A 24661-nucleotide genomic window follows, 5' to 3' on the forward strand; every position below is an offset into this window, starting at 1 on the left:
CGCACCCCAACTCCACAAGGACACAATCTTCTGCACTCGGGACCCCGCCCCACCCCCCAGACCTCGCCCTATGTACTCTTCATCTGTCTCTTCATCTATATCCTTTATCGTATCCTTTAATAAACTGGTAAATACATTTCCCTGAGTTCTATGAGCCACTCTAGCAAAGTAATTGAACCTTATGGCGGCGGCGGTGGGGGGAGGGTGTGTGGATCATGGGAACCCCTGATTTGTCCCCATGTTTGACAGGAGTTGTGGGTAACCTGGGGTCCTACACCTGCGATTGGCATTGGAAGTGGGGTGGGAGCAGTCCTGTGGGACTGAGCCCTTAACCTGTGGCATAGTGTCAGAACTGAGTTAAATTGTAGGACACCCAGCTGGTGTTGTGGAGAATGGCTTGGGGCAGGGACCATCCCTCCACACACACATCTGGTATAGAAGTATTGTGAAAGTGGTAATAGTATGAGAGCAAAGGAGACATACAGGAGCAAAGGACAGAAGGAGACATACAGAGCAAAGACTTGTAGGTTTTTCCAATACAAAGGTGCAAAAGGACTTATTAGAGAATATTAAGAACCTCTGGGATGCTCTAAATCCTCGCAGATGGGAAAAATAACCAACCACGCGATGGGGCTCACTCTAGGCTCCAGAGAACATACCTTCACCAACTTGCTAGGCACCCTCATTAGTCACCTTCCCGTGGGACTGGACACCTGTCTCTCCAGCTCTGCTTCCCCTGGCCACCAGGGACCTTGGCTACTTGGCCACCAGGAGCAGGTTCCCCCCCGCCACTTCTTCACCCTGCTCATTTGTGAAGCCACAACTCACGTGGATGCATCTGGTTGGTGGAACCCAGGTCATGGGCCCCCACCTTAGCTGCAAGGAAGTCTAGGAATGCCCAGTTTGGAGTTTCTACTGTGGGAAGGCATACTTCATATAAAAATATTGCCAAGGGCTTCCCTGGTGGCGCGGTGGTTGACAGCCCACCTGCCGATGCAGGGGACACGGGTTTGTGCCCTGCTCCGGGAAGATCCCACATGCCGCAGAGCGGCTGGGCCCGTGAGCCATGGCCGCTGAGCCTGCGCGTCCAGAGCCTGTGCTCCGCAACGGAAGAGGCCACAACAGTGAGAGGCCCACGTACCGCAAAAAGAAAAAAAAAATTGCCAAAATGTAGGGGGAATCTTGAAAAGATTGGGTAGCTGCAAATGACAAATATCCATTATCCAATGAATGAAAACTACTGGGGCAAAAAAAAAGCAACACAGTCAAAGATCTTGTGGCATAAATTATTTGGGTATTAGAGGATTTCAGAGAAAGGAAACGAACTTGTGAGCGGTGGTTTGGCACAGACAATCTTGAATTTGGTACAAAGGAAATAAAGGATTTGAATTGGAAGAGGAAACAGAAACAGAGGGCATTTCAGGTGGGAAATTCAGCTTGGGCAAAGGCATGGAGAAGGAGGGGGCTGTATAATTTGTTGTCCAAACCAGCACACTTGAGGGTAAAAGTGTAACCGAGCAGGACCCTATGAGGCCTTCCCAGGACAGATCCCCCCATGTCCTGTGCCTGCCTTTTGTTTTCATAAAAACTTTAGATTCCTAGGTCTTCCTGAGTTCCAAAGAATAGATTCAATCAAAGTGTGAAAATGCAGAAACAAAAGAAAACATTCAAGCAAGACAAAAAAATAATAGTTTAACCATTAAACAACGTCAAGGACCTTTAGTTCCTCCTCAAGGGCTAAGATAATATTCTGAGCCATGTCCTTTGAGCTGTTTTGCAGATACTGAAACCCCCACCAGGTGGAAGAAGTTAACTGTATGCTGACCATGAACATGTGGACCCCAGATTGGTTGGAACCAGAAGGTTGATGATGTTGACTCCTGATTGCCTCACCACCAACCAATCAGAAGAATGTCCACGGGCTGATTGTGTACCCTGCAACCCTTTCCCTCACCCAGTCTTTAAAAACCTTTCTCTGAAAGCCATTGGATAGTTCAGGCCTTTTGAGTGTTAGCTGCCTGGACTCCTTGCTTGGCGCCCTGCAATAAACCTTACACTTTCCTTCACCACAACCCGGTGTCAGTAGATTGGCTTTACTGCAAGTGGATGAGTGGACCCAAGTTTTGTTTGCTAACAAAATGAAGCACTCTAAAAAATTATACTGGGACAGGGCTTCCCTGGTGGCGCAGTGGTTGAGAGTCCGCCTGCCGATGCAGGGGACACGGGTTCGTGCCCCGGTCCGGGAAGATCCCACATGCCATGGAGCGGCTGGGCCCGTGAGCCATGGCCGCTGAGCCTGCGCGTCCAGAGCCTGTGCTCCAAACGGGAGAGGCCACAACAGTGAGAAGCCTGTGTATCGCAAAAAAAAAAAAAGGGGGGGAACAAACCAAAAGGAGCAGAACAATAACAAAGTATAAAGAATAAAATAAAATTAGAAAAATAAAAGATTAGAAAAAATATATATAAATGAATCAGCAACAACAAGGTAAAACAAAACCCCAACCTAAAAGAAGAAAAATGAAAAAAAAAAGGCCTTGGCTATGGGGGGAGGAGTTTAGGGGGGGTGGAACTTAGGCAGGGATGGGGTTTAGGGTGGGGCAGGGCCTACGTAGGGCGACGTTTGAACACAGGGCGACGTTTGAGCATAGGGCGGGGCCTAGGCTCAGGACCCATGGAGCCGAAGGCCTTCGGGGCGGGGCTTAGCGCGGGCAGCGTTCAAGTGTGGGGCGGGGCCTCTGCTTAGGACCTGCGTGAAGGGGAGAGGCAGCACCTGTGGAGTGTGGAGTTCCGGAGTTGGAGGTAAGCCCTGGGTGAGGGTGTGTGGGTGGGGTTTTGCCCAGCGGTTGGAGGGAGTCTCAGAAGGGGTCTCCGAGTGTAGAGGTGGGGCCCTGGGTGGGTGTGTAGGGGCGGGGCTTGGGCTCTGCACTGTAGGAGGGAGGCTCCGAGGGCAGAGGATTAGGCCCAGGTGCCCAAGAGGCTCCCCGGTGCCTAAGTGGACAGGGAAAGCACTGCCATGTTCCCTTCCTGTCCTCTGCGCCACCCCCTCTTGGTCTCCCCCAGGGTCTCCCCTGTCACCGCTGGACCCCTAACCGTGGGTGGGTCCCCCTGGGTGAATAAACTCCTCCCCTCCCCCAGCCGCCCTTCAGGGGTGCTGGTCCCGTCCTGCCTCCACTTCTCCTCCCCCCTCACTCCCCCCCACACCCCACGTCCTACCCAGTCGCTGGGGGTTCCTCCCGTCCCCTTAGGTGTCCGTGGGCCCCCACCAGTGCCTGGTAGGTGCCCTAGTTGTGCGGAGACGTGAATTCTGCGTCCTCCTAGTCCGCCATCTTGACTCCACCCCCTATACTCATTCTTTTTTTTAATTTTAAAGAATTTTAATACATACTTAATATGAACTATTTCAGTCCCTCTTAACATGTAAGACCCTGACTCAAAGTACTTTTATACCGTTATTTTCAACTATTGCACAATATAGGTACAAAATTAATATTTATGATTACATTTTCTTCCACAATATATAGCAAAAATCTTTAAACCTTTAACAGAAAATACATTTTTTCAAAAAGCAAATATTCGTACATTTTAATTCCACCACTAAAGGAATATCCTGTACACAATTTAGAATAGTTGATGTCTTTAAAATGGGTATTTTACAATTTCAGTAAAAAAAATACATGAAGGTGCTGCTGTCACAGATCCCTGTAGTAAAAAGATATAAATGCAATACCATGTCGTAGAAACAATAGATGTATAACATTTGATATTTTACAAACTTTGTACTAAATTAAATTATACAATTACAAGAGACCAATAAACCCACTTATTAGTGCCAATTTTTTTTTTTTTCTTTTTTTTGCGGTACACGGGCCTCTCACTGTTGTGGCCTCTCCTGTTGCAGAGCACAGGCTCCAGGCACGCAGGCTCAGCGGCCATGGCTCACGGGCCCAGCCGCTCCGCGGCACGTGGGATCCTCCCGGACCGGGGCACGAACCCGTGTCCCCTGCATCGGCAGGCGGACTCTCAGCCACTGCGCCACCAGGGAAGCCCAGTGCCAATATTTTATAAAAGAAAAAAATCAGCCATGTCCTTGCTATATCTTAAATACTATAAGAGGCCATATCTGAGAGTATACTTTAAAATACACAGTCAGTATAAAATAACTTTGTGCTTGGTTCACAATGAAAAATGATGCATGTTTTACTTTTGTAACCAAGCTTGAATGTATCCTTACTATAAGCTTAAAAAAAAAATCTCAAGGAGGTTATAAAAAAAAAAATCCTTCTTGGGCCTGAGCATTTTAACTTGTACGATACATCTTTTTTTTAGTTAGCCATAACAGGCTGGAATGGCTGGTTAGAATACCGCATGTTATTTAAGCTAAAATTCAAGCCATCTACAAAAGACTTCTCGTGGAGGCCTCCATAGGCCACAAACACATCAAAGGCATTACTGTACTGGAGAGGACTGAGGTTAAGGGCGCTGTCACCTGGGAACATTCTATTGGTACTACTACCTTGACCCTGCATATTAGGAAAAATAAGTTCCTTGGCGTTAGGAGAAAGAGCGGAGGTTTTCTGCTGTTGCTGCTGCTGCGGTGGTGGTGACGGCGGTGGCTGGGATGGCTGTTGCTGTGGCCGTGGCTTCTGCTGGCTGCCCAGGCCCAGCCCATGCCGAGAGTGCACTGAGGAAGAGATGGCTTTCTGCTTCAAGAGGTCATTCACGTTCAAGCCGAGGTTGATAGGGGAAGTACGTGCAACCTTGTTGCTTCGGCCACTATTCTTCATTTTGGTAGAGCCGAACTTGGTGGCAGCAAAAGTGGCAGTGGTAAAGGTTAAAGGCTGAGTGGACCGGGGCATGAAGGGAGGGCTTACAGCAGCAGAGTGACCAAAGGGAGGAGATGGAGAGCTGGACGCTGATGAGGCTGGGTCACTTGTGGGCATAAAAACCAGGACCTGGGCTTCCCTGGTGGCGCAGCGGTTGAGAGGCCGCCTGCCGATGCAGGGGACATGGGTTCGTGCCCTGGTCCGGGAAGATCCCACGTGCCGCGGAGCGGCTGGGCCCGTGAGCCATGGCCGCTGAGCCTGCGCATCTGGAGCCTGTGCTCCGCAACGGGAGAGGCCACAACAGTGAGAGGCCCGCGTACCGCAAAAACAACAACAAAAAACCGGGGCCTCTGGGTTAAAGCTGTTTTTGAGCTCCTTTTCCAACTCACATCCATTTTCATTATTATCATCCACATAAAACACCTTCACTGGTCCCTTTTCACCAGTTTGGTAGGAAACCTCAAATGGGTCGATCCAAACACTAGGATCCTACGGTAGATTGCCACGAACACCATCAGTGCCCAAACCACTCTCTTTGGAGGCTTGTTCAATCACTGGGTCCACTTTCTCCCCTGCGTGTATACATCTAAACCCTGATCCTTTGTGTGGCTTTTCAGGATACCAGTGCCCTTCATATTTCTTCTTAAGAAATCTTCCAAGCTCTTCACCAAAACTGTTGACACGTCTCCTGGGAGGGGGCTGCTTCCACCACAGACCCGGCAGCTGGGCAGGGGCACGGGAGGGTAGGCGGCGGTGAGCCGGCCGGGCCGAGGGCACGCCGACGCCGCCAGGCGGCGCTCGCCCCTTCTGGCTTGGGGTGGCGAGGACGGGGTCAGGGGAGCGCGCTCACTTCTCCGCACAGCCCGGTGCCCGGCCCAGCGTCCGCGTAGAGCGCCCACTCCGCGCCGCGCCGGGGCTTTCCTCCTTCTCCCCTACACTCATTCTTTAAAGACTAAACTTCTGGCCTCTGAGGAGGGGGAGGAAGGGGCTTTTTGTCTGACTGTGGGATCAGAGAAGCGATGTAGCTGTTTAACTCGGTATGTAATGTTCAACCAACAACAATTGCTTGGGTTCCGGATTGGGTTCAAAGGCCCCCAACAAAACCTGACCAAGTGGTTTAGCAAGGTAAGTGTTGATTTTTAAAAAGAGTATAACACGAAATCTAGTGTGAGTGATCCAGGCTGGTGCAGCGGCTGTGCACCCCGTTTCCTGCCGTTCTCAGCATGTGACTTTCCTGTTTCTGGCATCCTTCTGGGCACTTTGATCACTACTGGGCAGGAGGAATGGGGAAGGGCAAAGGGGAAAGCTCATGCCTACTAGGTTTGTCCCCTTAACTCAAGAAAGCATCCTTAGAAGTCCCCAAGTGGACTTTTCATTGGCCAGAAATGGGTCCCACGGCTGCCCCTAGGGGCAAGAGCCTCAGGGTGGAGTTTTGTTTGTTTGTTTTCAGATGACCTTTATTTAATTCAAAAAGGAGTTTTTATTTTTATTTATTTATTTTTTTTCTTCTGCTGTACGCATAGGCTCCAGACGCGCAGGCTCAGCGGCCGTGGCTCACGGGCCCAGCCGCTCCGCGGCATGTGGGATCTTCCCGGACCGGGGCACGAACCCGTGTCCCCTGAATCGGCAGGCGGACTCCCAACCACTGCGCCACCAGGGAAGCCCCAGGAGTTTTTATTTTTAACAGGGCACCCTGTATCCCTGAATAAAACCAAGTTCTCTGGGAAGGAAAGAAGGGTGACAGGGTACTAGGTAGACAACCTGAAGCTACTGTCACCCCTGTCCCCCCACCTTTGGTAATTCCTGTGCTCCAAGTATGGAGCTTCTCAGGGCTTCACCTGAGTAAATTGATTCACCTCTAGGTAGATTGTAACTTCCTTTCATCTGCCGCCTGCTTTCCATCTTCCAAAGTGACCTCTTTTACCTGCCAGGACCTTCTCTCCATTTCTCCCTGTCCTTGTGGCTAATATACTTTTTAACATCGTCTGTTATCATTTTAGTAGGATTTGGAAGGGAGGGATGACCAATTTGTGTGACTGATAACGCCATTTGAAGTCAGAGGTTGCCTAGAGCTCCAAGGAGGTGATTCTAAACACAGTGGCTCTTGGTTTTCTAGGAGGAGAGGAAGTGGGAGGGCTCCCAGGGGCAGAGTGAGGAGGTGGGACCAGAGCAGGAGGAAGTGGGCGGGGCAGGGTGGGGCGAGTTAGCTGGACAGAGGAAGGGATTGAAGGAGAGGGAGGGAAGGAGGAAGGGAAGAAGAAGCGGAAGGAACAACTAACATTTCCTGAAGGTTCACGAGGAGGCGCCACCAGCGCACTGCTTTACAACCTTCATCTCTTCTAACCTCAGCCACTCTGTGGACAACCCAACTCCCCCCTGGTCTTTGGCCGTAGTGGCCAGAGTGTGTCTGTTTCATCCTCTTGTCTATGGCTTTAGGTCCTCCCAGGGTCACTGGGTAGCAACTCCCCAGCTCCACCACTCTCAGCCACGTGGGGAAAAGGCTTTCCCACAGGTCCCACTGGGGCAGAGTGGGAATCGGTGAGCTCCCTCCAGCCCTTCTAGGGTGTGCAGAAGTCTTGGGGGGGACTTCCCTAGTGGTCCAGTGGCTAAGACTCTGTGCTCCCAATGCAGGGAGCCTGGGTTCGATCCCTGCTCCGGGAACTAGGTCCCGCATGCCACAACTAAAGATCCTGCATGCCGCAATGAAGATTCCACACGCAGCAATGAGACCCTGTGTGCCACAACTGAGAACTGGCACAGCCAATAAAAACAAAACAAAACACAAAAACGTCTTGGGGCTTGCTGCCCGCCCCCCCCAGGACCTTCATACAGGAAATGGGACTCAAACCTCTCTATTCTGAGATTCCCGAACTCATTTAGGAGTTCGAGTACCCCTGACTCCAGGAGGTGAATTTGTTGAGAAACAGGTCATGAGGCAGTTTTTAGGACCTCCACGTAAACATGTCCTGTGATTGTTCTTAGAAGATCTTAGATCTAGCTTTCTCCTCTTCCCTGCTGACCAGAGGATTTTTAATCAGTCAGGATGGGAAATGTGTGAGTGCAGATAGATTCTGCCTGCGGTTGGATTCCTAGAGATAGTTTTTCTTTATATCTGGACTGTGGTTTTTAAACTCAAAAGCCAAAAATGTGAGGTCTGCAAGTCTCATTGGTAGTGCAGTCATGCTATAAAGAGAAATACGGGAGAGGGAAAGAAGGCACATAAATCTATTCCACGCTGTACAGTTAAAAAAAAAAGATACAGAAGAATTTAAAGTGAAAAGTAATAGTTTTCTGTCCCCCTGCCCCCTCCCCTTCTCCAGTCCCTGGCATTACTGCCAGGAGGCAACCCTTTAAAAGTTTTCTTTATTTTACTTTATTTTTATTGAAGTATAGTTGATTCAAAATATTATGCTAGTTTCAGATGTACAGCAAAGTGATTCCACTATATATAATACATATATATGTAAATTCTTCTTCAGATTCTTTTCCATTATAGGTTATTACAAGATATTGGATATAGTTTCCTGTGCTATGCAGTAGGACCTTGTTGTTTATCTAATTTATATCTGTTTTGTGTCTGTTAATCCCATACTCCTAATTTATCCCTCTCTCCCCTTCCCCCTTTGGTAACCATAAATTTGTTCTCCATGTCGGTGAGCCTGTTTCTGTTTTGTAAATAAGTTCACTTGTATTGTACTTCGGATTCCACATGTAAGTGATATCATATAATATTTGCCTTTTCTGACTTAGTTCACTTAGTATGATGATCTTGAGGTCCATCCAAGTTGCTGCAAATGCCATTATTTCATTCTTTTTTTTTTTTTTTTTTTTTGCGGTACGCGGGCCTCTCACTGTTGTGGCCTCTCCCGTCGCGGAGCACAGGCTCCGGACGCGCAGGCTCAGCGGCCATGGCTCACGGGTCCAGCCGCTCCGCAGCATGTGGGATCTTCCCGGACCAGGGCATGAACCCGTGTGCCCTGCATCGGCAGGCGGACTCTCAACCACTGCGCCACCAGGGAAGCCCTATTTCATTCTTTTTTAATGGTTGAGTAATATTCCATTCTATATGTATATATCACATTTTCTTTATCTATTGCTCTGTTTATGGACATTTAGGTTGCTTCCATGCCTTGGCTATTGTAAACAGTGCTGCAGTGAATATTGGGGGTATGTGTGTATCCTTTCGGACCATGTTTTTCTCTGGGTATATGCCCAGGAGTGGGATTGCAGGATCATACAATAGGTAACTCTATTTTTAGTTTTCTAAGGAACCTCCATACTGTTCTCCACAGTGGCTATACCAATTTACATTCCCACCAACAGTGTAGGAGGCTTCCCTTTTCTCCACACTCTCTCCAGCATTTATTGTTTGTAGATTTTTTGATGATGGCCATTCTGACTGGTGTGAGGTGATATCGTATTATAGTTTTGATTTACATTTCTCTAATAATTAACGATGTTGAACATCTTTTCATGTGCCCCTTGCCATCTGTATGTCTTTGGAGAAATGTCTATTTAGGTCTTCTGCCCATTTTTGGATTGGGTTGTTTGTTTCTATGATATTAAGCTGCATGAGCTGTTTGTAAATTTTGGAGATTAATCCCTTGTCAGTCTCATCGTTTGCAAATATTTTCTCCCATTCTGTGGGTTGTCTTTTTGGTTTGTTTATGGTTTCCTTTGCTGTGCAAAAGCTTTTGAGTTTAATTATGTCCAATTTGTTTATTTTTGTTTTTATTTCCGTTACTCTGGGAGACGGATCGAAAAAGATGTTGCTGCAATTTATGTCAGAGAGTGTTCTGCCTATGTTTTCCTCTAAGAGTTTTATAGTGTCCAGTCTTACATTTAGGTCTTTAATCCATTTTGAGGTTATTTTTGTGTATGGTGTTAAAGAGTGTTCTAATTTCATTTTTTTACATGTAGCTGTCCAGTTTTCCCAGCACCATTTATTGAAGAGACTGTCTTCCCTCCATTGTATAGTCTTGCCTCCTTTGTCATATGTTAAGTGCTTTGACTATAGATTGACTCTGAAAGTTGGAGATCAGTAACTTGTGTTTGCATTACTGTCCTTCCATCTCCAAGTCTTGGGCTCTCTCTGTCCTAAATGATTCAGCACCTCCTTCCATTCTAATACTGTAACTCAAATATTTTTGGAAAGAACTAAGATGTAAATCATAAATAAAATCCTGTTTGTTCTATTAATGTATTACTAACCCTATGCTTTAAATTTGTCAATATCAATATCTTTTTATCTATCATCTTCTCATCCTAGACTGTAGTTCTCCAGGGGCAGCGATTGTGTCCGGCACCCCCTCCCTCTTTGTCGCAGGCTTTTTGCCAAGCAGTTTATTAATAACGTTTGTGCCGTGGCTGATAAAGGAGGGTGAGGAACACGATGATAGCAGGGTTTGAATCTCAGCCCTTTTCTAATGGGATAAATGAGACACTCTTTGGCTGGGAATTTACAGCTTAGGCTGAAAGGACTTCTTTCAGAGAGGCATCATTTCTTACTGCCCTTCCCAGGGGTAGATGAAATTAAGCAGGTGTCCTCCAGGCCAGCTTCTGCCATCCATTCCAGTCCAGAGGTACGGGACGCGGTTACAGCTCTCTGGCCACAGTCCGGCACTGTTCCCTTAAGGATCCCCTGGTAGGGGACTTGTGATTATAATGTTGGCCACTGGTGGGAGCTTTCTCCACCCGCAGCCACTCTGATACAGATAAGATCATGCTCTGTGAGGAGTTCTGTAACTTCCTCTTCTCACTCAGTAATGCATCTTGGACCCCATTCTGTGTCAGTGAGTGTATAGCAAGTGGTGGTTGTTTAGATTGTTACAACTCTTGGCAATTGTAAACATAACTGAGCTGATCGTTATGGTCCCTACATTGCTTGGATTGGAGCTACTTATAACCCACTCTTCGCCTGCCTGTAGGAGAGAGGTTGTCCCCTTCTCACAAGGAGAACTGGCTGTGAAACTGGGCAATGGATTATGGGGTATGTGAAGCTATGCACCCCTCCTTGGCTCCCTCAGCACCTGGCTGCTTGCAGGCTACTCATCTCTGCTCCTTTCCTGTCCCAGAGGGTATTCTGGGGTATAATTGTCTGCACTTCTTATAACACTCTGGAATGTAGGTAAGGGTGTTATCATTCCCATTCCCCCCCATGTGTACATAACTGCTCTGCTTCTGCTTCCGTGATATCTTTCTTTCTTTGTTTTTTTGCTTGTTTTATTTTTTCTTTGCTTTCTTTCTCTCTTTAAATTTTTTTTATCATTTTTTGTTGTTGTTTTCTTTTTTCCTTTTTTGCTACTGTCATGTCTTTAAGCTCACTGGGGCGGGCCAGGGGATGTTGCCAGTAGATGGTAGCTGTTCACCCGAGCTTGGGTAAGTTCATTTTGGCCTAGAATTCAGCTTTATGGAGCTGATCTTTTGAGAGCTGTTTTACTCCCATGTATATTTTTCACTTGATTCAGAACTCGGAGGGGGAGATGTGATGATTCAACACTCTCACAAACAACAGTGTGGGCTCTGGAGACAGGATCCAGTCTCAAAGCCCAGTCCTTTCATTTACTAGTTTTGTGACCTTTGGCAAGTTACCTTCTCTGAGCCTCAATTTATTCATCTGGAACTTGGGGGTCATGATAATTAGCCACCTTTAGAGCTGCTTAAATAGTGGGTATAATGAACTTAATATATTTCTTGACACATTAAATGCTCAATAAATGTTAATTATTTTGACCTACGCTCTGAAACAGTTCAAATGGCATAGAAATTATCTGATCCTTGCAGGTTAATGAAAATTATTTAGTAAATCCATCTGGTCTGGGGGCTTTTGGTGAGTTAGATCAGGGGTCAGGAAGTCATGGCCCACGGGTCAGATCTGGCCCTGCGCCTGTTTTTGCGTGGCCTGAAAGCTAAGAATAGATTTTACATTTTTTAAATGATTGGAAAAAATCAAAGGAGGAATAATATTATTCATTTATTTATCTTGGAAAACTTTTTTTATTGAAGTATATCTGACATATAACATTGTGTAAATTTAAGGTGTACAGCAGGTTAATTTGATACATTTATATGTTGTAATATGATCGCCAGTGTAGCAATAATTAGCATGTCTGTCATGTCATATAATTATCATTTCTTTTTAGTGGTTGGAATGGTTAAGTTCTAGTCTCTTAGCAGGTCTGATGATTATAATATAATATTGTTGTCTGTATTCATTATACTGTGCATTAGATCTCTAGGGCTTATTGCAAGTTTGTGTCCTTAAACAACATCTGTCTTATAACCCCACCCCCCATCCCCTGGTAGCCACCATTTTACTTTCTGTTTGTACACGTTTGGCTTTTTTCGATTTAGCATATGAGGATGTCATACAGTATTAATTTTTCTCTGTCTGACTTATGTCACTTAGCGTAATGTCTCAAGCTCCATTCACGTTGTCACAAATGGCAGGATGTCCTTTCTCATGACTGAATAATATTCCGTGGCATATAAATACATACCACATCTTCTTCGTCCATTCGTCCACTGATGGGCACTTAAGTTGTTTCCATATCTTGGCTCTTGTGAATAATGCTGCAATGAACCATGGGAGTGCAGATATTTCCAAAAGAAGAATAATACATTGTGACACTTGGAGATTACGTGAAAATCAAATTTCAGTGTCCTTAAATAAAGATTTATTGGGAGATGACCATGCTCATTTGTTACAGACTGTTTTCATGTTACAATGGCCGAGTTGAGTAGTTGCAGCAGAGACCTGTGTGTCCCATCAAGCCTAGAATATTTACTACCTGGCCCCTTACGGGAAAAGTTTGCTGACCCTGAGGCAGATGACTGACACCTTTTAATTTCTTCTATGCTTATTATCCTATTCAGAAATATAGTAAGAGTAAGAGAGGAGGATTTTCTCCTTTGCCATGTTGAGCAGGCAGTGCTGATGGCATAGCCAACGAGAGATGGTATGTAGATAGCAAATATTTCAATGAGATTGTCATTAGATTCCCGTTAATGTAGAGCAGGAAAATCTTAAAACGAAGCCTGAGTTTTCCATTCCTGTGCATTACAAGGTCAAGGGCCCACACTGAAATCCCGTAGTGTGTGTCTGCTTAGGGCAATCCTGGCAACCTTACTGGTTTCTTCTGAGCTGGACTGTTGCCCTCCCTCTGCTCAAATAAATCCAAACCATTCTCTTCCAGGAGCCACTTCAGAATATGTTCCTTGCCATCGATCAATGGAAAGAAATGATGTTTATGAGAGTATTGTGTGAAATGTGGACTAGAATAAAATGTTGACTATTGTTATTTTACACAAATGCGATTGTCTGGGTTTGTCTGGTTTGCTTGATCAACCCTGGCACAGCCTTTCCTGCTGCTTGCTGAAGTCCTGTTTCTGGTTATCCTGGGTTTCATCTCTGCTGCTGATGTCGGGTTCTGTCCTTTGGGTGGAGAAGAGGATGCCTGCAGACCCAGAGCTGCTGTTTATAATCAACATTACTGTTGTTTTATTTTTGTTAACAGAGCTCATCCTCTTTGTCTGATGGAACTCAGCTACCTTCCATCAATGTACAATGACCAAGGACATCGTGATGCCTTTGGGAAAGGGTTGATAGGGGGATGCAACAGCAACTAGGGTGTCAACGACAAAGTCCCAGGTTCCCATCCTCCTACATCCAGGCTAACTGCCAAGCCTCCAGGTAGATGTCTAAGTGTCCCAGACAAGGCATCCTGTATTTCCATTTTGGTTTTGGATTCTGTCATCGCTGCTGCAGGCAATTCTGTTAATCATTTCCTTTGTCAAGTTTACCCAGGGTTGGGCAGATCCCATGAGCAGATTCCCTTAAACTCACACGCCCCTGACTTGTAAGCCAGAACCATCAACTTTCAGTGGGAACTGTGAGGGCTGGAGATGCCTCAAACCAGCGGACACTCTCCGTAGCTCTATGGTCCAGTGGGAGTTTAACACTGGCCTATATTATGCTTGGGCAATGAGGCTTTGTGCCCAAATTCATGATTTTATATTATCCCGATGTCCGTCATTGTGGGGGGACCCAGAAGTTATAGTAACAATCTCTAAAGGCAACGCCTTGATGAAGTCCAGAGAATTTGCCAACGATGTTCTCTCCTTCTGCCCCATTCCATCACCCACTCACTCCTCCACGCACTCCATTCCAGCCACTGCCACAGTCGACCACTGGAACTCTTCTCTCCAAGGTTGACAGTGTCTACTCAACCACTAAGTTTAAAAGACAGTTTTTCATTCTTACCTTGCATTTCATATCTGTCCTCGAAACCCCCTCTTCCTTACCTCCTGTGATCTTGCACCCGGGAGGATTAGAACACCATCTCCAGATGCTGCAGGGTCAGTGTTAGGTGTGACCCTCACTCTGGAATTCTGGTGTGTCTGAAGCAACCTCCACATTAGTCAACGGAAGGAGTAACGCTCAGTGGAAACCCCACTGCCAGATCCTGTAGGAAGGAAGGCAGAGGAGCTGAAGCCTTTGTGATGTGGCCTTGGTTAGTTAGCCAGATTACAACCTGAACTCACACCTGCATGAGAATCCCTGTCCTCTCTCTCAGCAGACATGTTCACTTCCTGTTTCAGAGGAGACAGAAGCCACAGGCTGGATTCCAAGCGGTCACGTCTATTGAGCCCTTTTCATGCCCTATCTTGCTTGACTCTGCAGATAGTACTTCACCCCTCCTTTCCACTGTGACCCCTCTTGTGTCTCTGCCCTTATTTATTTATTTAAAGAAGATGTTGTGGGTAGGAGTTTACTAATTAATTAATTTATTTTTGCTGTGTTGGGTCATCGTTTCTGTGCGAGGGCTTTCTCTAGTTGTGGCGAGCGGGGGCCACTCTTCATCGCGGTGCGCGGGCCTCTCACTATCGCGGCCTCTCTTGTAGCGGAGCACAGGCTCCAGACGCGCAGGCTCAGTAGTTGTGGCTCACGGGCCCAGCCGCTCCGCGCCATGTGGGATCCTCCCAGACCAGGGCTCGAACCCGTGTCCCCCGCATTAGCAGGCAGATTCTCAACCACTGCGCCGCCAGGGAAGCCCTCTGCCCTTATTTTATAAGTCTCCTTGGTGGCTTCCCTTCCTTCTGTTTGTCTAGACTTTTCTGACGGTCAATTCTCTTCCCTCTTCACGAGCTTGGTAATTTAAACCACACTCACGGCTTCACCTACAACTTTTATGATCACTAAAGCCCTGTCTCCAGCCCAGGGCTCTCTTGATAGCGCCACATCTGCTTGTTGGACGTTCACGGGCCTATTCTAGGTGCTTCCAGCTTGACAGATGGAACTCTGGTTCCTTCTTCCAGGCATCTGGTAGCACTCTGCCCCAGGCCCGACGTTTGTGCAGACACACGGCACTACCTGCAGCTCCCAGACACGTCATTCTCACCACTCCCTAGCAGCAATTATGCTGCTCCGTGTTTCCTCCACCTGGAACCCCCTTCTCTTCCTCACTCCCCATCCCCCAGTCCTCTCAAGATTAAGTTCAGAAGTCATTCCATCCAGGGTCGCCTTCCTTGAGTCCCTTTGCTGTTACCCTGTGTGCACACCGGTGTGGAACTCATTACACAGGATTCTAACTGTGGGCTTCTCTTCTTCTTTCCTTGCTGGCTTGTGAGCTCTCTGGGAACAGACTCCCAACGATAGCACAGCCCCACTCTCTTGCCATTCTGCTGTTGACTGAAGGAAAAACGCACAACATAAGAGCTGTGAGTTTGGGTTTTATTGGGGGACTTATGAGGACACTAGCCTCTCAGGAGCTCTGAGAGAACCGCTCTGAAGAGGCGGGGGAGAAGCCAGTATACATATATGATTTGGGGCTGTGGAATACGTGCAGGCAAGCATACATCTCGGTAAGAGGTGACGCGTGGTCACACGGATCAGATATCTCAGTTAATGGTTTGGTATTTGTGTGTGTGTGTGTATGGGAAGATGCAGGAACCTGGGTTCCTTAAAATTCTTCCCGAGATGTCTCTGTCTGAGGAGACTGCTTCTCCAAAGCACAGCGTATCCTGTTATTGTTCTGATTTCCTCAGTGACTTAATCCTTGTAGGACTGGGTGGCGAGCAACACCCTTTGTTCCTCTTTGTTTACATTGCTCTGTGTGAGGGAGAGGCTTTTTTATTTTATTTTTTATTTTTTTGCGGTACACGGGCCTCTCACTGTTGTGGCCTCTCCCGTCGCGGAGCACAGGCTCCGGACGCGCAGGCTCAGCGGCCACGGCTCACGGGCCCAGCCGCTCCGCGGCACGTGGGATCCTCCCGGACCGGGGCACGAACCCGGGTCCCCTGCACCGGCAGGCGGACCCCCAACCACTGCGCCACCAGGGAAGCCCGAGAAGCTTTTTTAAAATCACAAATTATCCACTGATGTTAAAGTATATTTGAGAGTTCTGGCCAGAGGTTTGCTGTCTTGCTTGTGCAATCAAATCACTCGGGAGCTTTTAAAAAAATACAGATTCTCCACGCTCCCCTTTCTGGAGATTTTGCCTCAATAGATCTGAGGTAAATCCCAGACACTTGGACTATTTAAACTCCACTAGTGACTCTGTGGGGCAGCAGGACCGGGAACCACCGAGAAGGTCCTTTACTAACGAGGGACACATTTATGAACTGCGTTATCAGTGAGCACATTGGCAGGGTTTGGTAAGTCCCAACCAGGGGGCAGCAGTAGTGCTCCCCTCAATCCCACAGGATGCTGGGGAGGTCCTGCGGCCAGCTCCCCCTCCGTCCCCAGGGAGTGGCGGGCACAGTAATGAGAACCATGGAGACCTGGGTTCATATTGTTTGCAGTCTCAGATCGTACGACAGTTACTCTCTTTATGTAAGTTAATGCAGTTTTCTCATTTGTAAAAGATGGCTAATAAAAGTGCCACACCATAGGTTTTATATGATGAATAAATTGTGTGTGTTTGTGTGTAAAATTTACCAGTCTGACACAAACTTAACTCTCAATAAAAGCTGACTACTATTTTCTTGTCCTTTTTGTCAAAAGACGTGTCATAGGCTCTTCCTAGTTTAGAGCACTGACGAAAGCCACATAATCACCAATTTTCAGAACTAGAAGGAAACCTAGATTCACTTCCTCTCTGAACTAGATGGAGAAGCAAGCACAGCTCATGGTTTCTGAGTCTGTAGACCCATGGACCCAAGGATGCAGTCAAATCTCTCTTACAGCACTTGGAGCTGTGAGGAATTCTGCTGAACAGAGCTTGCGCTGGTGCAAGTATATTCCGTTACGAGGACGGGTATCTCTCAAAGAGGACTGTGTCCACATATTTTTATTACTCCAAAAGCTTTTCCCACCGGCTCAGGGTTTTTTCAGCTCATAGCTTATCCTTTCACATGTCTGCCTTCCTCCTTGCCTAGCTGGCTCTCTATTTCAGTTCAGCCTTCCCATCCTTGGGGAATTGGTCCCTCACTCCCAATGACTTGGTCAGTGTTCTCTTTTATGGCTGGGCTGGTACCATGAGCATCTTTGGCAGCAATGACGAGGTTGTGGTTTACAAAAGTAAACTCAGTTAATGGATGCGAGCCCCGTTGGACTTTAGCTCCATAATTGCAGGGGCAATATCTGGTTTTCTCTTCCTTGCTTAGAACAGTGCCTGGCCCAGAGAAGAGGAACAGCAGACATTCTTTGCCGGAAACATACAGTTGTCACCTTCCATACATGCTCTTGGATTGCAAACATATCTGCAGCTAATAACAATGGTGGTAATAGAAAGAGTAGCAACATTTGATTGCTAACTATGGCCAGACACTGTAGAAACAATTTATTATATTTAATCCTTGCTACAAATGTATAAGCTATAAACTATTACAATTTCCATTGTATAGTTGAGGCAGCCGAGTATAGAAAGCAAGAAACTTGCTCAAAATTGTACATTTTCAAAGCCAGGAAGTCCACCTCCAGCACTGGTGATCTGTGCATTGTAAAGAAAGTGGTACTTTCAGGTTGGATGTCTAGTAGCGGAGACATGTCAGATGGACTGGAGGTGGATGCAAGTTAATTTCCATCTCAGTTGCCCCTTGCACCTCAGTTTCTGATCAAATAAATTTTTCTAGTCGAAGACTCCTCACTGTAGTTCCTTCATCTGTCTCTCTTTAATTCTTTTTTCCTTCTTCTGTTTTTTAGACAAGATTATATATTAACAACAGCAAACACCGGCATGGATGTAAGCACCAGAAATTCTCATTCAGTGGGAATGCAAAACAGTACAGCCACCTTCAAAGGCGCTTTGTGAGTCTCTTAAAAACGAAACATACTCTCACCATGTAAGCCCGCAATTAGGCTCTCTGCTATTTACCCCAAAGAGTTGACAGCCTATGTCCACATGAAAACCACACAAGGATGTTTGTACCTGCTTTATTCATAGTTGCCCAACTTGGAAGCAATCTAGATTTTTAACTAAGTGAGTGGATAAATAAACCACGGCACATCAGACAACGGACTGTTGTTCAGTACTAAAAAGAAACGAGCTATCAAACCTTGAAAAGACACGGAGGAATCTAAATACATATCACTAAGTGAAAGAAGCCCACCTGGAAAAGGATGCATGCTGTATGATCCCCACTATATGATATCCTGTAAAAGGTAAAACTGTGGAGACAGTAAAAAGATCAGTGGTTTCCACAGGTTAAGAAGGAGGAAGAGAGGGCTTCCCTGGTGGCGCAGTGGTTGAGAGTCCGCCTGCCGATGCAGGGGACACGGGTTCGTGCCCAGGTCTGGGAAGATCCCACATGCCGCGGAGCGGCTGGGCCTGTGAGCCATGGCTGCTGAGCCTGCGCGTCCGGAGCCTGTGCTCCACAGCGGGAGAGGCCACAACAGTGAGAGGCCCGCGCATCGCAAAAAAAAAGAAAAAATAAAGGAGGAAGAGATGAGTACACATGGCACAGGTGATTTTCAGGGCAGTGAGACTATTACACATGGTACCATAATGAGGATAATTAGTATTATACATCTGTCGAACCCCATAGAACGTACAACACCAAGAATGAACACTGAACTATGGATTTGGGGTGATAATGATGTGTCAGTGTGTTACCAAGTCCAAGCTCATACTGCTTGCTGCCCAGTAAGCCAATAAATTGAGAGACAGGTTGCTGGCACGACACCTTTATTAGGAAAGCCAGCAGACCGAGAAGATGGTGGACTTGTGTCCCAAAGAACCATCATCCCTGAGTTAGAACTCAGGCTTCTTTTATACTAAAAGGGGTGGGGGGTAAAGTCAAACATTTCCTGGTTCCAGTCAGACTCCAGAGGGGGTGTGTTAATTTCTTCCTCGCAGGAGTCATTCACAGGTAGGCTTTGTCAGGAGGTTTCCTGTGAGCTAAACAAAGGTATTTTAGCTTAATTCTCATTGCGTGGGAGGCTGTGTTCCCAGGGATGGGCCATGATGTGTAATTTAAGCTTGTAGGCACATCTCTTTAGTGATTAACTTACAGCAAAAAGCAATAGAATACAGAGGTTAAAGTAAAAGAAACAGATCCAATATGGAGTCAGATTTGTTCTTCCCTATTGCAAATGTGGGTTCATCAGTGGAACAAATGAACTATCTGATGAGAGCTGTAGATAGTTGGGAAGGCTGTGCCCGTGTGGGGGAGGGACTATATGGGAACTTTCTGCTCAATTTTGCTGCGGATCTAAAACTGCTGTAAAAAATAAAAGTCTACTTTCAAAAAAGGAGGGACATATGTTGTTAAAATATCCTCCTCAAACAAGGGGAAAAATTCCATGGAGAAAGAAAAATCAAGGAATCAGTCATCACTTATAGACAGCTGATCAACTATCGGGGAATTAAAGGCAATCTATTGAAAACACTATTAGAGCTCATTAGAATTCATCAAGTTAGCTGAATACAAGATCAGCATATAAACATCAAGCACAATCGATAAACCAGCTGTTACCAGTACATAACCTAATGGAAATAATGATAAATGGACGAAGGTAACGATAGCAACAAAAAAAATATTGAAATATATTTAGTTAGAAATATACAAACCTTTAAGGATAACATCATGAAACTTTACTCCTGGATAAAAAAGGGGGTCTACCATGAGGTTTTTGTATAGCACTCTACACACACACACACACATATAATATATATATGATTGTTTTAAGTTGCTGATCTCCTAATTTCAAATGGATTTTAAAAACCCTGCATCTGTACTCTCCTCCCATTACAATTACTGCTTTTGACGTCATATTTTACATCTAATTGTTTTGCGTATCCCTTAACGGGCTTATTGCGGACACAGATGATTTTACTACTTCTGTCTTGTAACCTCCCTACTAGCCTTGTGTGTGGATGGTTTCCTACCTTTATTGTATGTTGCCTTCACTGGTGAGCTTTCTCACTTCATAATTTTGTTTCTAGTTGTAGCCAGGAAAGGGGTCTAAGTAAATGGACGCACCCACCTTACTTTCAAGGAAACATGAAAGCATTTAATGATGTCAACTGCTCTCACACTACTCTACAAATTCAGTGCAGCCCCCATTAGAATCCTAATATGGCAGCTGTGGGCTTATTTTAAATTCTAAAGTGCTGTTTGAATGTCTCAAAATTAGCACGTACTCACTTATTGGGTTGAGGGGAGGAGCCCGACTTTGGTCCCAGGTTCAAGCCCAGCTCTGGCACTTTCTACCTGTGGGGACACCAGCAAGGTGCTCACCCTCCCAGCCTCAGTTTCCCCCTCTGTAAAATAAGGTGACATAATCCTGCCTACTTCATGGGATTTGTCTTAGGATAAATAATACAGGAAAAAAATGTCCAGCACAGTATCTGGCAGTAAAAGTAGCTATGACACTTAAGTAACAAAAAGGAAAAGAATATAAGTACTAAGTCAAACAAAGTAAATCACCTCTCTCCCAAAGTCAAATAACAAACTGAGTCTACCTGACTTTGCCTATGAGGAATGTTTATTTATCCTAAATGCTAACAAATTGTGCTTCAGAATTTGACTCTGGTTCCATTGGGATTTCTCTCAGTTAAGAAGAGACCATTCCTTTTTCAATCACTTTATTGTTTTATGGCGAGTTCTAAGTGACTCTTATTGTGGTTTTAATATTCTTAGTACTGACTATAGGAACAAGGGTATAGGAAGGTGGTGGGTGGAGATAGATATTATTTATCCCAAGACACACAGGGACTCTGGGGACTCATGTCTTCAGCGGGATGCTCTGGTCACTCGTGTCCTTTTGGCTGAGGTTGGAAATCCCAGAGATTCTTTAGGTCTTGCAACTGATGAACATATGTCCCACCTCCCCTTTCATAATCCCTCTTGTTCCAATTTACCAAAGACAGTAGGTTTCTGCATCATCCACCAGAATCTTAACACAGAGCCTTGACTCTGCGTTTAGAAATCCCTGGACCTCAAAGAAACAGTTTAAAGTCTTATTTGGTGATACAGAAAAAATTTTCTATATCAAGTGATTTCTACTTCTTTCCTCTAATAAAATCAAAAGAGGACCTAAGTTAACTGACTGATAAATTATTAAAAATCATTTTCAGTGATAAATTACGATGCCTTTTTTAGCCTGTAGTTCAGAATGATTGAAAAAATTGAATGGCATCGCTATCACAAAACTCATTCTGCAACTGCAAATTCATGTGACAAGTGTTTTCAGAGTTTACATCCATGAAGGTGAAAAACATGAATAAAAGTACCTCATTTTAACAATAATTCACAGTATCCATGTATATGTAAAATCAAGAGTCCTCATTCAGTTCATGAAGAGATACATTTATCAATAACATTTTACATCACGTGTTTAAAAAGAATCAACAATTGAAATAAATGTCTGGTCTTCATGCAAAGTTGCAAGCATCTCTGCTGTCGCCCAAATCACCAATACACCTTATCTTACAAACTCCTTGAAGCCATTTTATCCCTTCTTCCCATGCCTTTCTGCATTGTGGAACCTATGAGATTTATGCCCTGAGGTTCCTCAGGGAAACGTGTGAGTGATGTAGCCACGCCTTACTACTCCCACAGACCACCTGCCAGCCCCCCTCCTACCCCTAATGCAGCTCAGACTTTGGGCCAAGGATGTGAGCTGCAGAGGGAGGCATATAACATGGAAAAATCCACTGGGCATCAGAGGTTGTTTCCTTCACCTTGTTCACCAACTCTTGCCATGAAGTGATGGCCTTGTGATGTTTAAATCTCTTTTCTGTGTCATACCTTAGGCAGAAGGAGGTAAGAAAATATCAGAAATGCTTGGTTTGCTCCGGAATTCTCCATAACAGTTACTCAGTGTGTGCACTGGGCTACCTGTGCTGTTCATAGTGCTGGGGATCCAGCCCAGGTACCAGCTGAGACACAACCTAGAGTTTGGGGACCATCATCCACTTGTAAATTGACTTCATCCACCATGTGGCATCAGTGGGGTACTCCCGTGAGCCAGTGCTATCAGGTACACTATTTGGATGGCCCAAGGCCTCCTCTCCTGAGAAGGCAGAGCTGTGTTCATCACAATACATTTTGCCTCAATAATACAATTTTTAACTTTGTATTTGGAATTAACTTCAAACACGCAGAAACATTGTAATGATATGTATAGTAGAACACCATCATGCCATTACCCAGATGCACTCTTTTTTAAAATTGAAGTATAGTTGGTGTACAATATTTTATAAGTTGCAAGTGTACAATAGATTCACGATGTTTAAAGGTTTTATTCCATTTACAGTTATTATAAAATATTGGATATATTCCCTGTGTTGTACAATATATCCCTTGTAGCTTATACATAATAGTTTTAATTCCCTACCCCTATATTTCCCCTCCCACCCTCCCTCTCCCCACTGGTAACCGCTAGTTTGTTCTCTGTACCTGTGGGTCTGTCTGTTTTTTGTTACATTCACTAATTTGTCGTATTTTTAAGATTCCACATATAAGTGATACCATACAACATCTGTCTTTCTCTGTCTGACTTATTTCACTGAGCATAATACCCTCCAAGTCCATACATGGGGTTGCAAATGGCAAGATTTCATTCTTTTCTATGGCTGAGTGGTGTTCCATTATATAGATACACAGCAGATGCACTTATTGTTGATGTATCACTTGATTTACTTTATATACATTCTTTTGGAGACTTCTTCTCACAAAGACGGAGGCCAGACATTTCAATACATGGAAGAAAAATTCCAACAGACACGCATAGCCTTTGGCATGAAATTATACCCATATATTCCACTGGCCCCAAAGCTGTGGCAAGGCCATACATACATAAAGTCAGGGACGATGTAGGGACTAAAGAAACTACAATAAGCAGATCTTTTGTGGTTGCCAACCCTCCCATGTCAAGAAGAACATGTAGGCTGCATTTGAAAGATTGGAGGAGCACTGCATTAATGAAACTGTCATGGGCTCCTGAGTTCCAGGCAGTGTTCCAGAGGTTTCCCTTACCATGCAGAAGACACCTGAATGTCAAGGACTCTCCCTCCATCTGAAGTCCTTTTCTGCAGGAGTCAAGACTGCCAGACCAAGGTGAGGCACTGTTCCAATACGTCTGTTCTACCTAGGGAACGGATGTTACCGAAGGCAATTCCAAGGGAGAGCTGCCTTGTAGCAGTGAAGCCAGATGTTAACAACTCTTCCTGCCCCTCCCACAGTAAGGTAAGCTGGCGTGTCGTTGAGATACACGTTCTCATTGTAGGGCAGCCCCACAGGTGCAGGAGACCCCTGAGGACAGCAAGTCACAACCCCTTCACTGGTCCCTTCCTGAATAGGGGAGTTTGAGTCCTCTGCAAACACAAGTGCCACTTATGAAAATGGAAATAGCAGATTTTTGCCATCTTTCCCCTTGAGAAGAAAGGAGTAACTCTATGGTGTCCATGACAGGTTGAATGAAAATGAAGGTTTTAAAAAAATTTTACTTATTTATTTGTTTGTTTTGGCTGTGTTGGGTCTTCGTTGCTGTGTGCGGGCTTTCTCTAGTTGTGGTGAGCAGGGGCTACTCTTCGGTACGTGGGCTCCTCATTGCAGGAGAAGCAGTTGGCTCAGCAGTTGCAGTACGCAGGCCCTAGAGCATACGGGCTCAGTAGTTGTGGTTCGTGGGCTCTAGAGCTCAGGCTCAGTAGTTGTGGAGCACGGGCTTAGTTGCTCCACGGCATATGGGGTCTTCCCGGACCAGAGAAAGAACCCGTGCCGCCTGCATTGGCAGGCGGATTCTTAACCACTTCGCCAGAGGGAAGTCCCAACCTCAGACTCTCTTGCCAGCTGCCTTCTCATTAGCTTCTCTAACGGAAGGCACTGATGAAGATAGGAAAGTGGGAAGAGGGCAGAATTCATGTGCTGCGGTATTGTTTAAGGGAGAAAAGCTTTCTAGAATCCAGTTTAGAATTTGTCTAGCTGTGGCAGGCCACTAATTGGGGACCTGTTGCCTTCCCACGATCAATAGAGAGAGAGGCAGAGAAACCAGTCAATAAAATAAAGAATTTGAGGTGTGGCCCTGACTTGCCAGCCCTGGGCTATATGGACTATGTCAGCTTGAGAGAACCAATTCATCTTAAGTCCCAGTAAATGGAGATACACTTTCTTCTTTACCTGAGAGTCCGTATTGTGCTCATCTGGTGTATTGAAACTTTTTAACGGGAACCTGGACCTCTCATAAAGGTGTTTTGGTCCATGTATCATTGGTTTTTTTGTTTTTTTAAAATATTTATTTATTTATCTTTGGCTGCATTGGGTCTTCATTGCTGTGCACAGGCTTTCTCTATTTGCAGCGAGCGGGGGCTACTCTTTGTTGCAGTGGCTTCTCTTGTTGTGGAGCACGGGCTCTAGGCGTGCGGGCTTCAGTAGTTATGGCACGTGGGCTCAGT

The 24661-nt window shown here is 45.7% G+C and overlaps 1 protein-coding gene and 1 long non-coding RNA gene across 6 annotated transcripts in view; one reads left to right on the forward strand and one right to left on the reverse strand.

The window, feature by feature from the left end:
• Positions 1-2714: 2714 nt before the first annotated feature.
• LOC137230095 (uncharacterized) overlaps positions 2715-24661 on the forward strand; it is a 28986-nt gene continuing 7039 nt past the window's right edge. The window contains exons 1-2 of one of the 5 annotated variants that reach the window (XR_010946000.1): positions 2715-2799; positions 23222-23327. This is a non-coding gene — a long non-coding RNA (uncharacterized lncRNA). Of the gene's footprint in view, positions 2800-22832; positions 23457-24661 lie in introns of those variants that run through there. The other 4 variants (XR_010946001.1, XR_010946002.1, XR_010945999.1 and 1 more) reach the window with 4 other exon arrangements.
• On the reverse strand, positions 4323-4948 carry LOC137231216 (protein Tob1-like). The gene has a single exon (XM_067751725.1). It carries the CDS (start codon positions 4938-4940, stop codon positions 4323-4325), a length of 618 nt encoding a protein of 205 aa, XP_067607826.1. The 5' UTR covers positions 4941-4948.

This window comes from Pseudorca crassidens, chromosome 9 (assembly GCF_039906515.1).
Source record: "Pseudorca crassidens isolate mPseCra1 chromosome 9, mPseCra1.hap1, whole genome shotgun sequence".
Classification (NCBI taxonomy): domain Eukaryota; kingdom Metazoa; phylum Chordata; class Mammalia; order Artiodactyla; family Delphinidae; genus Pseudorca; species Pseudorca crassidens.

What these genes read in the sequence shown, in the direction of transcription:
- LOC137231216 (XM_067751725.1), bottom strand. Translation starts at nt 4,940, where the DNA reads ATGCCCACAAGTGACCCAGCCTCATCAGCGTCCAGCTCTCCATCTCCT.